This window comes from Dendrobates tinctorius, unplaced genomic scaffold (assembly GCF_039654945.1).
Source record: "Dendrobates tinctorius isolate UK_male_01 unplaced genomic scaffold, ASM3965494v1 ptg000162l, whole genome shotgun sequence".
Taxonomy (NCBI): Eukaryota; Metazoa; Chordata; class Amphibia; order Anura; family Dendrobatidae; genus Dendrobates; species Dendrobates tinctorius.
The window spans coordinates 46,726,628-46,744,584 of NW_027361829.1; the positions used below are offsets into that span (position 1 = coordinate 46,726,628).

The following is a 17,957-nucleotide window of genomic DNA, read 5'->3' on the forward strand; positions in this document are numbered from 1 at the left end:
GGCCAATCCTGAAGGTCTAAAGGCCCATTCCACAAAAGCCATGGCTACATCCTGGATGGAAAGAGCAGATGCCTCCATCGACCCAGATTTGTAAGGCGGCCACATGGTCCTCTCTGTCCACCTTCTTCAAACACTATAGGCTGGACCTGTCTGCCTCCTCTGACCTCACATTCAGGAGAAGGGTTCTACAAGCGGTGGTCTCTCCCTAGGAAAATAAGTCTCTGAAATTATCTCATGGTGCCATCATGGGTGACTAAAACCACTGGGGTTACTTACTGGTAATGTGTTTTTTTCCATTCTACATGACGGCACTACGAGAGAGGGGATCCGCCCAGCGAGGACAGGAAACCTTCAAGATAATAGGGGCGGCTGCTCTCTCCGCATCAGTTGGTTTCCTGTCCTCGATGGGGAAACCCTCAAGATGAAAACTTCTTGATGATTGGAAGAAAGAAGAGGATGCCTGGGCCTGGGTCGGGTGATCAAATAGCAGGCACCGGTCTGCTACACCTGATACCAGGTGCCGGTAGTCGCCTCGGGGGTCATATATTCCTATGTCCCCCCTAAGCGAGTGCATGGCCACAGCCCATGGGGCAGATGCCCGGGTGAAGCTGGATACCTTGGAGACCACAGGCGGTGTACCCTCCAAGATGTAAATGTACCCCGTAAGACGTCCACGGAGGCCACTTTCCGTGTTCCCTCCCTGTCGACGTACAGTGGCCATGCAGCCCATGTGACACATCGGTGCCTGGTCGAAGATATTGCTCCTCGGGGGTGCCACATTGGTGTACCCGCCCTGTTGAGACCAGACGCCAGTCCCCGCAGAATTCGGCTCTGGAAGGTTTACCTGGTGTATACGTTGGTGGTATAGTGGATCGTCCATCCCTTCTCCTCAGGTAAGAGGGAGAGCACAGGTGACCGGTATGGGGCCCAGGCGCTCACCGGAAAACCCGGGTTCGCGCCGCTGAGCACACCAGGGCGGCAAGGACGCGCGCATTGGTAGCGCGCATGGCGGGGCCTTGCTGGGAGGAAGCCGACGCTAAACCGGAAGTGGTAAGCGGCGACCCGGAAGTAGAGGTGGCGCGCACAGCAGAGACACAGGAGGGTGTGCGCAGTCACTAGGGGGCGCGCGGACACAGGTAGTGGCGCGCGCGCACAGAGGGCGCAAGCGGGGTACGGGGACCAGGCGGTCCAATTTAAAAAAAAAAAAAAAAAAAAAAAAAAGAGGAATAACCTTCCCTCTTAGGCTGAAGGTGACTGCTCTCATTAGGTGGCTCCTGCTAAGCAGCTTGAAGCTGGGGGCTGCTATTTAAACCGGTAGTGGCTGGCGTCACTACACCATTACATGGTCGGGTGTGACTGCTCTCGGCACAGGATAGCAGCAGACATATACGGCAGGATGGAGAGTCCCTCGCCAGAGCATATACAACCACGCCAGGAAGCAAAGGAAAGGCGGTCACGCTCACACGAAAAGAGCCAGACACGCCGCAGCAGCAGTGGAAGCCGCTCGGGCAGCGCACGGGCGGATCGTCAACGCAAGAAGGAGGGGTCCCTAGTCTCCTTAGGAGACAGTGAGAAGACCAGTCAGCCTCCAGATCCGTTACCCGTTTTGTGAAAGCGTCCGAGTGGTGAGTGAACTACGAGAAAGTCCAGTACTCTAATGTCTGTTCTCTTTCTCTTGTCTCCTCTCTTCCCTCTCCTCCCTCTCTTACATACATTGGCAGGGTGGAGTATAGGAAGTCCCTAAGAAAAGTAGGGGAAAATCTAAGAATAAAGAATGTGCTTTATGCAAAAGTCCCGTAGGAACAGCCTGGAATAAAAAGTTATGCCAGGAGTGTATTAACAAAACAATAGCGGAGGAGACTCCCTCATTCTCGGATAGTCTGAGGTCCCTAATTCAAACAGAGGTTTGTAAGTCAGTAAGTGCATTACAATCTGCGGATGCAGATAGGAAAACTAGGGATAGATCCAGCCCCTCAGGGGTCTCTCAAGAAGACTATACAGGGTCAGAGGAGGACTCAAATAAAACGCACTATTCAGATAGTAGCTCAGATGGGGAAGATACGTTCCCAGTAGAATATACGGATGAACTTATTAAAGCAATCAGATCTACCATGGGGCTGGTAGAGGAGCGAGCAAAAAAGACAGCCCAAGAACTCATGTTCAGTGGACTACAAAAGAAAAAGCGTAAGACCTTCCCTATTAATGAGCAACTAGAAGGGCTCATAAAACGCGAATGGGAAAAACCAGAGAAAAAGTCCCAGATATCTAATTCTCTGAAGAGGAGGTATCCCTTTGAGGAAGAGGCATCCTCATCCTGGGATAGGGCTCCCAAAATCGATGTAGCGATATCAAAAGTCGCCAGGAAAACCTCCCTACCCTTTGAGGATCTGGGGTTTCTGAAAGAACCGCTGGACCGGAAGACGGACAATTGCCTTAAGACAGCCTGGGAAACCTCGGCTGGGGCACGAAGACCGGCTATCTCAGCTACGTGTGTGGCTAGGTCTCTAAAGATATGGGTAGACAACTTGGAGGATCAACTAGAACATGGAGTTCCCAGAGAGTCAATTCTGGAAGCATTACCGGCTATTAGAGCGGCGGCAGACTTTCTCGCAGATGCTTCTGCAGACTCGGCCAGACTAGCAGCAAAGTCAGCAGCCTTAACCAATGTAGGACGGCGTGCAGTATGGCTAAAATGCTGGCCGGGGGACACTCAGGCAAAGATGAAACTGTGCTCTCTGCCATGTGAGGGAAATTTCTTGTTCGGACCAGCATTGGATGACGTGTTGGAAAAAGCGGGTGATACAAAGAAAAATTTTCCAAAACAACCATTTCAAGCGTTTCGGCGCTCCTTTCAGAGGGGTCGAAAATTCAGAAAGCAACAATTCAGAGATCGAGACAAAAACAATTCTGACAGGCGATACAGAGGAGGGAGAGGCTTCTATTTCGGCAAGCCCTCCAGGGAAGCCAAAAAACCCTCCCAGTGACGGTCCTTCTCAGGTGGGGGGAAGGCTCTCTCACTTCCTCCCAGCCTGGGAGAGAATCTCATCCAGCACCTGGAATCCGACAGATAGTAGGGTCAGGTCTGGAATTAAAGTTCCACCATTGGCCACCACAAAAATTCATTCAGACTCCAGTGCAATCTTCTCAAGAAAGACAAGAGAGTCTGGAAGAGGAGGTATTGTCACTCATACAGAAACTCATACTGGAAGAAGTTCCGGAAAAAGAAAAAAAGGAAGGCTTTTACTCCCCCCTATTTCTAATAAAGAAACCAGACAATTCCTGGAGGACAATTATAAATCTGAAAGGCCTCAACAGATATTTCATAGTCCCATCATTCAAGATGGAAACCATAAGATCTGCAGTGAAACTCCTCTTTCCTCGGTGTTACATGGCGGTCCTGGATCTCAAGGATGCTTACTATCATGTCCCGATCCGGCAGCAAGACCGCAAATATCTCAGGGTGGCAGTCCAGATAAAATCTCAGTGGCATCACTTTCAATACAGGGCTCTGCCCTTTGGGGTAGCAATAGCCCCCCGGGTCTTCACGAAATTAATTGCGGAGGTCTCGGCACATCTCAGGGAAAAAGATACTCTGGTAATACCATATCTGGACGACTTCCTGATAGTGGGGAGAGATTTCTCTCACTGTCAGGAACAAGTCAAGATAGTGATGGAGACACTTCAGACTCTGGGTTGGCAACTGAACCTCAAAAAATCCAAACTGGAACCAACAATGATCCAGAATTTTTTGGGCCTAACAATAGACTCGGTGGTGCAGGAATGTCGCCTCCCAGAGGAAAAAGAAGAAAAAATTAAAAACCTAATCAGGACAACATTAAGAAAGCCAGTAATGACTCTGAGGAAAGCCATGTCAGTGTTGGGATACCTAACTTCCTGCATACCAGCAATAAAATGGGCTCAGTTTCACACAAGGGAACTTCAGTGGTGTGTGTTACAAAACGATCTGAGGCTTCAGGGGCAGTTAGAGCAAAAGCTCACCATCCCGGACCCTGTACTCCAGTCACTCAGGTGGTGGTTACAGATGGAGTCCTCTCCAAGGGGAGTACCCTGGACATATACAGCCTCCAGAGTAGTCACGACAGATGCCAGCCCTTGGGGCTGGGGAGCCCATCTAGACACCCTATGGCTTCAAGATCCTTGGGCTCAGGACGAAAAAGATCTATCCTCAAACGAGTGGGAGCTGCTAGCCATCGAAAGGGCGCTGGAAGGTTTACTGACACACCTGACAGGACATCACGTGAAAGTCCTATCAGACAATCGTACAGCAGTAGCATATGTGAACCATCAGGGGGCACCCGTTCTCGGTCATTAATGAAAATAGCGGGAAGAATCCTGACTCTAGCGGAACGTCAGTTTCTCTCATTATCGGCCCTGCATATCCGAGGTGTGGACAACCTGAAGGCAGACTTTCTGAGCAGGAACCGGTTGAAGCAAGGCGAATGGTGCCTAAAAGAGTCCATTTTTCAAAGGATTATGCTTATGTGGGGGAAACCCATAATAGATCTCTTCGCCTCAAAAACCAACAGAAAGAGAGCAGAACTTTTGAACCTAAGTCCAGCAGACATGCCACTGGCGGTAGACGCCTTCAGGATAAAATGGACATCAGGTCTCCTGTACGCCTTCCCTCCGATATGCCTCATTCCATTAGTCCTGAAGAAGATCAGGGAGGACCGAGCCAGAGTAATTATGATAGCTCCCTTTTGGCCAAAAAGGCCGTGGTTCTACTGGCTAAGAGTGATGTCAGTGACGGACCCATGGGTACTCCCAGAGGACCACGACCTCCTAACACAGGGTCCCTTCAATCACCCTCCGAACTCCAGGTTGCATTTGACAGCCTGGAATTTGAAAGGTCACTGTTAGAGGAAAAAAGGGTTTTCACAAAGGTTAATTTCCACCCTAATCAGTAGCAGAAAGCCAGTGACTACAAAAATATACGGGAGAATATGGAGAAAATTTTTGTCCACCTCAGGCCCAATACGGGAGGGAGAAGTACCGATGAGGGCAGTGCTAGAGTTTCTGCAAAGGGGTTTAGACTTGGGCTTAGCTGTCAGCACCCTCAAAGTACACGTTTCAGCCCTGGCAGCATTATTCAACTATGACCTAGCAAATGATAGATGGGTGGCCAGGTTTATCCGGGCCTATACTAGAGCTAACTCTGTCCCATCTCCTAAACCTCCTCCCTGGGATCTAAACTTAGTCCTATCATCTCTAACAGAAAGTCCATTTGAACCACTAGACGTGACATCAGATAAAGTGTTAACTTTAAAAACAGCCTTATTAGTGGCACTTACATCGGCACGTAGGGTAGGGGACTTACACGCACTGTCAGCAGACCCGCCATACACTCAGGTTATGGACGATAGTTGTCTTAAGATTAGACCCAGCATACCTCCCTAAGGTAGTGTCGAAATTCCACAGAGCTCAGGAAATAGTCTTGCCATCCTTTTGTCCTAACCCCGGTAACAAGAAGGAGGAGAGGCTACATTGCTTAGATGTTAGGAGATGTATCCTACAATATTTAGAGATGACAAAACCCTGGAGGAAACTGAGGGCCCTGTTTGTTTCATATCAGGGGGCAAGGAAGGGCCTTAAAGCCTCTAAGCAAACTATAGCTAGATGGGTGAGAGAGGCCATCATACTAGCATATAGTAGTGCAGGCAGGGCTGTTCCAGAGGGCCTAAAAGCCCATTCCACGAGGGCCATGGCAACGTCCTGGGCGGAGAGAGCGGACGCCTCCATCGACCAATTCTGTAAGGCGGCCACTTGGTCCTCTCCATCTACCTTTTTCAGACATTACAGATTAGACCTATCTGCTACCTCTGATCTCACATTCAGGAGAAGAGTGTTACAAGCGTGATCCCCCCCTAAAGAGAATACAAATCTCTGTAACTCTCTCGTAGTGCCGTCATGTAGAATGGAAAAACACGGGTATTACATACTTGGTAATGTGTTTTTTCATGAGACATGACGGCACCCTTATATTCCCGCCCTATTGATCACATCATTAGTTGGGTGCATTATTAGTATTATACACTCCCTTGGTGTCGGAAATTTAGCAGTATTAAAGTTGTATTATTTATGTGTACACTAACCTGCGGAGTTCCTCTCGTGCTCTGTAAAACAACTGATGCGGAGAGAGGAGCCGCCCCTTTTATCTTGAAGGTTTCCTGTCCTCGCTGGGCGGATCCCCTCTCTCGTAGTGCCGTCATGTCTCATGAAAAAACACATTACCAGGTATGTAATACCCGTGTTTTCGTAACCCATGACAGCACCCTTATATTCCGTCCCTATTTGATTTGATCACTACTTTTTTCGGTGACTCTTCAGTTTATTAAACACTCCTTTTGGGTGTTGGAGGTCAGAGTTAATATAAATATGGATGTATTTTTTGTGTGTGCACTAATCTGGCAGTTCCTCTCATGCTCTGTAAAACAACTGATGAGAGAGGAGCCGCCCTATTTATCTTGAAGGTTTCTTGTCCTTAAAGGGCGGATCCCCTTTCTTGTGGTGCAGTCATGAGTTACGAAAAAACATATTACCTGTAATTAATACCCGAGTTTCTAAAGGTGCTATTGACGTGAAATTCTCATCAGATGTAGGTAACAAACTATCCAATCCACACGGGCAGAGAAATCAATAGATATCCATAAATTAAGTTGTGTAATAATGAGAAATGATGTAGGGAAAAAGTATTGAACACACTTACGGAAATTTAATTACTTTGTACAAAAACCTTTATTGGTGATAACTGCTTCAAGACGACTGCTGTTTGGAGAAACTAGTTGCATGCATTGGGACAAAATCACAGCCGAGCATTTTTCAACACAGACAGTCTTCAAATCCTGAAGGATATGTATGTTTCTTCTATGAAGTCTGAGCTTTAGTTACTGCCATACATTTTCTATTGGTTTCAGGTAAGGTGATTGGCTAGGCCATTCTAGCAGCTTTATTTTCTTTTTCTGAAACAAATTGAGTTTTCTTGGTTGTCTCTTGGGAACACTGTCTTTCTGAAATGTCCACCCTCATTCCTTCATCATCCTGGTAGATGGCAGCAGATTTTTATCAAGAATGTCTCAGTACATTTGTCCATTCATCCTTCAATTATATGAAGCTTGCTAATGCTATATGGTGAGAAACACTCCCACTTCATGATATAACCACCTCCTAACTTCACTTTTGGTGTGGTGTTTTTGAGATGAAATGCAGTGCCTTTTAGCCTTCAAACATGGTGTATTATGGCATCCAAAGAGTTCAATTTGGTCTTCTCAAACCTGACTATATTATCCCAGTATTTCACAAGCTTGCCTGATGTTGAGCAAACTTTAAAGGGAACCTGTCACCCCCTCCAGGCGTTTTTAAGTAAAAGAGCCACCTTGTGCAGCACTAATGCTGCATTCTGGCAAGGTGGCTCTGTTACTTAGCTTCCCTTCCACCGCCAAAATAATCGTTTATAAAATTGTTCAAAAATACCTGAAATTTGACAGGGGGGCAGGTCTTTCCCCCTCTGACAGACGCCTCGCATCTATCACTCATTTCGGAATTGGCGCCGTCTCCTCAGTTTTCTTTTGAAATGCGGCGCCTGCGCTGTACTATATCTTCTTGGGCATACGCAGTCAGCGCTGCCCGTGCTGTCAGATCACATCCCTGCCTTCATATCGCGCGGCCACATCCCGCCCCGCAGTCGCTTATGATTTATTCACACTGCGGGGCTGGGAATCTCGGGCATGCGCAGTAGTTATCTGCGGCTCTCATGCCCAAGATTCCCAGCCTTGGTGCTGCACAAGGTGGCTCTTTTACTTAAAAACTCCTGGAGGGGGGGTGACAGGTTCCCTTTAAATGCTCTTGAACATGGTTTTTGTTCAGCGTGGTGAATGTGCATGCAGGCCGTGGAGGTTGATTGCATTACTCAAGAAATCTTAAGGGGAGCACCTGGCTTATGGTGAAATGATGCTCTTTTCACTTCCGGATTATGGCCCCCAACAGTACTCACTGGAACTTTCAGTAATTTAGAAATTCTTCCATAAGCAATGGGATCTGTATGTTTTGCAAGAATAAGAATATGAAGGTCTGGAGACAACTCTTTGGTTTTACCCATCATGTGATTTTTCTTGTGTGTGGCATATTGGTAATGAGACACCTCTTTGTAGGCAGTTGAACCATCTGCTATAATTTTTCACTAAGTGGCAGGATTACTTTCTAATTACTGATGGACTTTAGCTGGTGCATCACTTTCCATGGCTTTTTGCAGTTCTATTTCTTCATGTGTTCAATATTTTTCCCTGTCATTTCTCATAACTTATTTTAGGGACAGCTATGGGCTGATTTCTTTGCCTGTGTGGATTGGAAGGGCGTTTACCAATATCTGGTGAGAATTTCATGTTAATAGCACCTTTAGAAACATTTACTTAAAAAACTGGTGAGGTGTTCAATATTTATTTCTCCTGCTGTATATAAATTAGAATTTACATCCACTGTATGGACATAAGTATTGGGCTACAACATTTACCGTAATCATTCAGTTCAGTTTTTTCTTCCGTCCCATTACCACAGAGGTAGAAAATCCAGCTGTGTGCCATGCAGTCTGCCTTTACAGACGTTTGCGAAAGAATAGGTCATTCTAAAGTGCCCACTGGATGTGAGTGTGGTATTGTAATAGGATGTGAAAGGTGTAACAAGTCAGTTTTTGTGAAATGTCCTAAATATTCCACAATCAGCTGTGAGTGATATTGAAAAATGGAAGCTATTACGAACCAAAGTATTTCAGCCATAAAGTTAGTGGGGTCGTCTATTCAAGTGGTGCATAGTTCTTCAGTCACCAATCCTCTGACTATAATTTTTAAGTTCCAAATCTTAGCTTGCGTTGATATCCTCACAAAACCTGTGCACAAGGAGCTTCATGTCATGGATGTCCATGGCCGAGTAACTGCATACGAATCTTATATTACCAAGGACAATGCCATGTATCAGCTGAAATGGTGTGAAGCATGCCACTATTAGACTCTAGAGCAGTGGAAACCGATTCTGTAGAGCAACGCATCACACTTTAACTGACACTCTGCTGGACAAGTCTTGATTTGATGAATGCAAAGAAAAATTTACCTGCTTGAATTCATTGTCAACTGGAAAGTTTGGTGGAGGTGATATAACGCAATAAGGTTGTTTGTCATGGATTGAGCTAGGCGCCTTCGTTTTAGTCAAGGGAAATCTTAATTCTAAAGCATACCAAGACATTTTGTACAAAGTTTGCGACTTTGTGGGAAAAGATTGGAGAAGATCCTTTTCTGATCCAGCATATGTGTTCACAGCAAGGTCCATGAAGGCATGATTGGTGAGTTTGGTGTAGAAGAACTTGATTTGTTTTCCCCCTTGGGATGGACTAGAACGGACATTGAGAGCCAGGCCCTCTCTTCCAATATCAGTATCTGACATCACAAATGCTCTTGTGGATGAATGGGCAAAAATTCTCAGACGCACTCCAAAACCTTATAGTATGTCCTAAAAGCTCCCTTAGGTGTAATCTGTCGGCACCCTGGTACTGTTGTCCATATAGTGTACGTTAAATTTACATACAAATTGGGATACTCACAATGAAATGCAACCTTTTGACTATGATAATAAAGGGTTAGGTGAGAAAGTACTTGCAACATCCTAAATTACAACTAATTGTTCTGTCTAGACAGAATGTCAGCATCTAAAGAAAATCTGTCAGAATTACTAAAATACTGTACTATTTTACACTGCACATTAAACATGTTAAAACAGCATGTTAATGTGTCCTATGCCAAGCAGTTGGTGATAATTTTAGAGCTTGTTCAACCTTAAGTCCTTTAAGTTTGCAGGTTGGACAGTTTTCATTAGTGTTTGTGCACATGGGATATATCCATCTATATGTAGTGTGTGTACAGGCATGGAATGCTGTAAATAGCCTTATGTAGTTGTATTCTGTTTTAAAACTACAGTTAGGTCCATATATATTTGGACAGAGACAACATTTTCCTAATTTTAGTTCTAGACATTACCACAATGAATTTTAAACAAAACAATTCAGATGCAGTTGAAGTTCAGACTTTCAGCTTTCATTTGAGGGTATCCACATTAAAATTGGATGAAGGGTTTAGGAGTTTCAGCTCCTTAACATGTGCCACCCTGTTTTTAAAGGGACCAAAAGTAATTGGACAATTGACTCCAAGGCTATTTCATGGACAGGTGTGGGCAATCCTTTCGTTATGTCATTCTCTATTAAGCAGATAAAAGGCCTGGAGTTGATTTGAGGTGTGGTGCTTGCATTTGGAAGGTTTTGCTGTGAAGGAAACATGCGGTCAAAGGATCTGTCCATGCAGGTGAAACAAGCCATCCTTATGCTGCAAAAGCAGAAAAAACCCATCTGAGAAATTGCTACAACATTAGGAGTGACAAAATCTACAGTTTGGTACATCCTAAGAAAGAGTGCACTGGAGAACTCATCAATGCAAAAAGACCTGGGCGCCCACGGAAGACAATAGTGGTGGATGATCGCAGAATAATCTCTATGGTGAAGAGAAACCCCTTCACAACAGCCAACCAAGTGAAGAACACTCTCCAGGAGGTAGGCGTATCAATATCCAAATCTACCATGAAGTGAAGACTGCATGAAAGTAAATACAGAGGGTTCACTGCACGGTGCAAGCCACTCATAAGTATCAAGAATAAAAAGGCTAGACTGGACTTTGCTAAAAAAAAACATCTAAAAAAGCCAGCACAGTTCTGGAAGAACATTCATTGGACAGATGAAACCAAGATCAACCTCTACCAGAATGATGGAAAGAGAAAAGTATGGCAAAGGTGTGGTACAGCTCATGATCCAAAGAATACCACATCATCTGTAAAATATGGCGGAGGCAGTGTGATGGCTTGGGCATGCATGGCTGCCAGTGGCACTGGGTCACTAGTGTTTATAGATGATGTGACACAGGACAGAAGCAGCCGAATGAATTCTGAGGCATTCAGAGCCATACTGTGTGCTCAGATCCAGCCAAATGCAGCCAAACTGATTGTCCATCTGTAGTATGAAACGACGTCCAATGACCCAAAACATAAAGCCAAAGCAACCCAGTAGTTTATTAAAGCAAAGAAGTGGAATATTCTTGAATGGCCAAGTCAGTTACCTGATCTCAACCAAATTGAGCATGCATTTCACTTGTTAAATACTAAACTTCAGACAGAAAGGCCCACAAACAAACAGCAACTGAAAACCACCGCACTGAAGGCCTGGCAGAGCATCAAAAAGGAGAAAACACAGTGTCTGGTGATGTCCATGAGTTCAAGACTTCTGGCAGTCATTGCCAACAATGGGTTTTCAACCAAGTACTAGAAATGAACATTTTATTTACAATTATTTAATCTGTCCAATTACTTTTGGTCCCTTTAAAAACAGGGTGGCACATGTTAAGGAGCTGAAACTCCTAAACCCTTCATCCAATTTTAATGTGGACACCCTCAAATGAAAGCTGAAAGTCTGAACTTCAACTGCATCTGAATTGTTTTGTGTAAAATTCATTGTGGTAATGTCTAGAACCAAAATTAGAAAAATGTTCTCTGTCCAAATATATATGGACCTAACTGTATATTCTGCGTTCAGATTGTGAAGCTTGCTCACCTTTTTTTTCACAGGCACCAAGCTGGCTGGTTTCCATTCAGACAAGAGGATGGTCAACTGCAGGCTAGAGATGATGCAGGAGATGTCAATCCTGATCGGATAAATAACAATGATCTTCTGGAGATGGTTTGTGGCTGCTCTGCTTTTGGGGTTTTAGCGCTTACAGCCATGAAAAATATGTAAAAACAAATGCAAAGAATATAGCTTTTAAAGCAACACACATAAGCATTGAATGATTGCACCCCTATATAACATTTGCCCCTTTTAGATAGAGTTGAATTGTGGCCTAATATTGCATTTTAACGTAAACCTTCTTTTTGAGGTACAGGTTAATGTTTGACTGACCGCTGTCTAATTTATTTGAGGGGCTTGTGGGACTCCCAACTTTCCCCTCCCAACAGAGGATATTCAGGTTAGAAAAAGGGAACAAATCAGACTTGTTAAATTTTACTATCCCATCTTTTTGTTCTCTGGCTAAATAAGATGTTGCCATAATGATTTGACAGTGGTTTACTCCCTTTTCCTCTTGAAAATGGATACATACTTGGCTGAACGGACTATGCATGTGTATGGAGGGACTGGTTAAGTAGGACTGGTTTGGGCCAAATTGGGTGTTCATCCCAAAGTTATGTAATGTGCTTGACCACTCACATTTGCTGATGATCCATTAGAAGCATTTCTAAGCTACTAATGTTGTATTGCTTTTAATTCCCTTTTCTCCAGTCACCTTCCATGACAGCAACATCGGAGGATGTCTCCCCGCTCTAATAGGGGACAGGAACACAGAGGTTAAATACCCCTCCCCTTCCTATAACCACCAGTGTTTGGGGGGCTGAAACCCAAAGATCTAAAGGGGTTTCCTGTACACGAAAATGTACAGAATCTTAGTCTTCACAAGTGGGGCCTCCCTGAAAAAGGTCTTGGCGTCCCATCAGAAATCCCGAAAGTAGATTTACAAGTTTCCAGGTTAGCTAAAAAAAACAGCTCTTCCATTTGAGGACTCATCCCAGCTCAAAGATCCTATGGATCAAAAAATTGAGAGCTTGTTAAGGAAGTCCTGGGACACCTCCACCAATCTACTTAAAACCAATATAACCTCAATGTGCGTCACCAGATCCCTATTTTTATGGCTGCGCACACTGGAGGATCATCTTACACAGGGCACCTCCAGAGAGGAAATACTCGACTCCCTTCCCCTCCTTCAGAAGGCAACGGGGTTCCTAGCCGACACCTCTGCTGAGTCCATCCGGGTGGCAGCAAGATCCGTCACCCTCTCCAACTCCTCTAGGAGAGCACTGTGGCAGAAATTATGGGGGGATGACTTTACCGCCAAGCCCAAGCTATGCGCTATTCCCTTCCACGGCCACTATGTATTTGGTCCAATCCTAGATGATATCCTTGACAAGGCTACAGATAAAATGAAATCTCTTCCCGAGCAAAAAAAATCCTAAGAAACGTTTTTTCTACCCCCCCCCCCGTGACCAACCCTTTCAGAGTTTAGGGGAAAAGGGAAACCAGGGAGATAGTTATCCCAAGGGAGGCAAGGTCAAGAACATCCTTGTCCAACACCAACAACAAACCCCATACAAACAATGACGGCGCTCTGGTCGGGGGCCAACTCTCGCTCTTCCTCACCCAATGGCAATCAATCGCTACAAACAAATGGGTTCTCCGTACCATGCGAGATGGACTGAGGATAGAATTCGAGAGTCCTCCCCTTCAATGCCTGAGGGTCACCTCCCTATAATCACCATATTTCCGAAACTCCCTGCTAAAAGACCTACAAGACCTGCTTCGTACAAAGGTGATCTCCCAAGTACCAAAGCAGGAAATGGGAAGGGGCCATTTTTCTCATCTGTTTCTGGTAACAAAACACTCGGGGAAACGCAGGGTCATCACAAATCTGAAACCCTTAAATGAAGCAGTCCGATACAGACGATTCAAAATGGAATCAATCAGATCTGAAATCCCGCTCACCGGACGGAATTGGGTAATGGCTACGGCGGATCTGAGCACAGGAAATTCCTCAGATTCGCTGTTTCCCGCAGTCATCGGGTCAGCTATTTTCAATTCAATGTCCTACCCTTCGGCATATCATCGACACCGCGGGTGTTTACCAAGATCATGGCGGAAGCAGTGCTTCTTCATCAGACGCCAAGGAGTATGCATTATCCCATATCTGGACAATTTTCTTATCGCACAATCTATCCCTCGTCTGAATATGGACGTGGCAAAGACCCTGGAAATACTGAAATCCCTGGGATGGATGCCAAACCTGGAAAAATTGGATATTCATCCTTCCACAAGGGAGAAGTTTCTAGGAGTTCTTTTGGACTCTGAGAAGAGGTCATCCTTCCTACCCAGGGATTGTCAGGTCGACCTTGTCCACAAGATCACCAGATTCAGGGACCAGATGTCACCAACCTTAAGAGAGTCAATGTCCGTCCTGGGGTCCCTGACTGCATGTATCCAGGCGGTCTCCTGGGTTCAAGCCCTTACACATGTCCTACAAACTCACGTGCTTCTGTACTCCAGAAGACCTCAAAATCCACTGGCCAAGAGGATCCCACTTCCCAGTCATGTGAAATTGGCCCTGCGGTGGATGTTGGACGACCAAAACCTTCAGAGGGGGATCAGCTGGGACCAGCATCCCCTGAAAATACTCCGTTCAGATGCCAGTCGGCGGGGTTGGGGTGCAGTAGTAGAGGGATTCTACTTCCAGGAACGGTGGCTCCCAAACATCAGCACCAGGTCCTTGAATCTGAGAGAGCTAAAAGCAGTAGAGGAGGCATTAAAAGCCGCATCAGCACTGATCCAAAATCACCATGTGCGCGTCTATTCGGACAACATGACCACAGTGGCCTACCTCCGACACCAGGGAAGCACAAAATATGCCGGTCTAAAAATAGTAGCAAGGATTTTTTCCTGGGCAGAAAAACACCTATTATCTATTTCGGCAGTACATCTGAAGGGATCAGACAATATCCAGGCAGACTTCCTCAGCAGGAAAGACAACCATCCAGGGGAGTGGGTGCCTGGACCAAGCAGTCTTCTCGTCCCTGACCTCAAGATGGGAGGCCTACCTCTGGTATCCATTTGCCAACAGACAAAATGCTAAAGTGAAGACATTCTTCTCCCTCTGTCAGGCAGATGATGCGCAAGGAGTAGATGACTTCTCCCAACCATGGAACTTCTGTCACGGTCAACGTGTGTCTGGACGCGGATGTTACCGCAATGCGAACCCATAACACACGTGACCCTGGATACACCGCCTCCAGTGGGGCGAATTTAAATAATAAACACGTGCAGCTGGATACACCGCCTCCAACTGGCGAATTTCAATAATACACGTATATATAATAGTCTGGAAACCCCGCCTCCAGTAAGGCGAATTTAAATAATAAAGGGGAACCTGGGTAACACTAACAATGGTGGGCCCTGCGATAGGGAAAAGGGGAGTGGAGACCTCCTGAGCTCCCCTGAGCCAGTGTCCCTGCACTCCTAACGTTCCCTATGCCGGTTCCGCACCGGGCGCCGCACGCGTACCTCAAAGCCCTTGCTCGCCCTGAACCTAAACCCTCACTAGGGAGTAGGCCGGTGCAGAAACTAATCCCACCACTGCACTAATAACACACATGAGGAAAGAAGACAATACAGGGGAAACACCACTTAGCTTTATGCTCTGTGCTTATGCTCCTGCAACAGAGCCCTCCACCTGCGTGCATCTTCTCCTCCACCCGGATCCATCACCATAGTGCAGCCTTGGAGCAGAGTCCACCACCAGTTGCTGCTGCTTAGTAACAGAGTCCCAAAGATTATTTCAGCTTCTGCCACGAAGGCAAGCATGCTTGAGTCCAGCTCAGCAGCCAAGTCCCACATGGTGAGTGCCACTCTCCATAGTCGCCACTCCACCAGTCCATGCAGACACTTCCTGCTGACACCATCACTGCGACCCCACCACGCCATGCCAGCCCTTCGTCCAGACACCATAGCTGACACACGTCCCCCCTGGCTAAGCTGCGCAGGACTCTTCCTCAGCTCCATCCTTCCACCAGGCTCTCCCCAACTCAGAATCAATGAATGAATATCACCAGCCGTGATTGCACACCCTGAGACTCATTTATAGAGCCCCACACCTGAATCATAATTACAGAGAACTTTAAACTGAAAACCTAAGGTGCGATACCACTAACCACCACCGGGGACAGTCAAGTCACCTTGGCAACATGCCAAAAGGGAAAAAAGTTCACTCTGTGCTTTTAAAACTGTCAGATCACTTCAGTTCATGACAACTTCGATCTGGCATATGCATTCCCACCCATACCAATGCTGGTGACAACATTACAAAAGATCCGAACAGACCGAGTCCCCACAATCTTAATCACTCCCCTATGGCCAGGGAAGAGCTGGTTCAGTGCTCTACTAGACATGGCTCAGGAAGGCCCCTGGCTTCTACCTCAAAAGATCAACCTCCTTCACCAAGGTCCCTTACTATACCCGGACCTATGCAAATTGAACCTGGCGGCCTGGCTACGGAGGCCAGAATCTTGAGAGCCAAAGGGATCTCGGACAAAGTAATCCAAACCCTCCAGAAAAGTAGAAAGCCAATAACCAATGCCATCTACGCCATGATCTGGAAAAGATTTTCATCTTGGTGTTTCCCAAACACCCCTGATCCCTTTCATCCCAATATAGCTCAAATTTTAGACTTTCTACTAAAAGGTCTAGAAATGGGGCTTACACCTAGCACACTGAAGGTACAAGTATCAACCCTTAGTGCTTTCTTTGATCTAGACTTAGCCGGCCACTGCTGGATCAAACACTTTGACTTCTGCAGCTAGGATTTGTCCTAAGCTTCGTAGTCAGGTTCCCCCCTGGGATCTGAATACAGTCCTTCACGGTCTAACCCGAGATCCATTCGAACCTCTTATATCCATGACCCTAAAGAACCTCACCCTCAAAACCATCTTTTTAGTTGCGATCACTACAGCCAGGCGCATAGGAGAGTTGCAGGCCCTGTCAGTACAGGAACCCTATCTACAGTATCACCTCACCTGACAGTATTATCCTGAAGTTAGAGCTCTCCTTTTTGCCTAAAGTAGTCTCAAACTTTCATAGAGATCAGGATATTGTACTACCCTCCTTCTGCCCAAATCCTTCCAAACCTAAGGAAGAAGTCTTTCTTACCCTCGACGTCCGCAGGATGGTTCTCTTTTAGCTCCAACAGACTGAAGTTTGACTGATCGACCAAAATCTATTCATCCAGTTCACGGGACAAAATAAAGGCAAAAAGGCGGTAAAGAACACCATTGCTAACTGGATCAGGCAAGCTATCTGCCTGGCATACCAATCACGGAATCTGGCTCCACCTGTCTCACTGAAAGCACTCTCTACTCGTGCAGTAGCTACATCATAGGCTGAGAGAGGGGAGCGCATCTTCGGAGCAGATATGCAGAGCCGCCACCTGGTCATCTATCCACATGTTCACCAGACATTACAGGCTAAGTTTCAGTAGGGATTTAACATTTGGCAGACGAGTTCTGCAGGCCGTGGTCCCTCCCTAAAGAAATTAGCTGTTGGTATTACGCTGATGTTGCTGTCGTGGAAGGTTACAGGAGAAACTAGAATTAGTCTTACTGGTAATTCGGTTTCTAGGAACCTTCCACGACAGCACTAATATTTCCCTCCCTATCTGATGTTCTTATTGGATGATTCCTGCACTTTGGTGGTAACTATACATGCTAGTGTGTCCAGAAAAAACACTGGTGGTTATAGGAAGGGGTATTTAACCTCTTTGTGTTCCTGTCCCCTATTAGGGCGGGAAGACATCCTCCGATGTTGCTCTCGTGGAAGGTTCCTAGAAACTAAATTACTGGTAAGACTAATTCCATTTTTGCATCATATCAGTGTGTGCCCTACAGCTGTACACTGGACACCATTCGGCTGATGCGTTTTTTTTTTTTTTGTGGAAAAATATGTAAAATAAAATGATTTGGACATTGAGTTGACAGTAATCAGCATCCCCTACAGTATTTTTTAGTGACTATAGTTAGGGTTAGTGTCAGATGGTTGCGGGCGCTCAGTACTTTTTTTTTTTTTTTTTTTTTTATTTTATTACTGACGTCCGTTTAGTAAGTTTGTTTTTTTGTTTTTAATTTGACCAAATTTTTATAAATTTATTTTTTTCTTTCTAGATTCTTTTTTTTTTTTTTTCTCTTCTAAATAAAAAAAAAGTTTACACCAAACACGCAAACACAATGTCCCACTCGTCCCAATCTTGGTATTCAGCCGAGTGGGCATA

General features: G+C 45.7%; 1 protein-coding gene across 6 annotated transcripts in view; it reads left to right on the plus strand.

Moving 5' to 3' along the window:
• HERPUD2 (HERPUD family member 2) overlaps positions 1–17,957 on the plus strand; it is a 100,066-nt gene that overhangs the window by 65,543 nt on the left and 16,566 nt on the right. For 5 of the 6 annotated variants that reach the window (XM_073550005.1, XM_073550002.1, XM_073550004.1 and 2 more), the window contains one exon: positions 11,671–11,782. The exons of the other annotated variant lie outside the window; for it this stretch is intronic. In XM_073550005.1, coding sequence (XP_073406106.1) covers positions 11,671–11,782 — 112 coding nt within the window. The remainder of the gene's footprint in view (positions 1–11,670; positions 11,783–17,957) is intronic. 6 annotated transcript variants of the gene reach the window in all.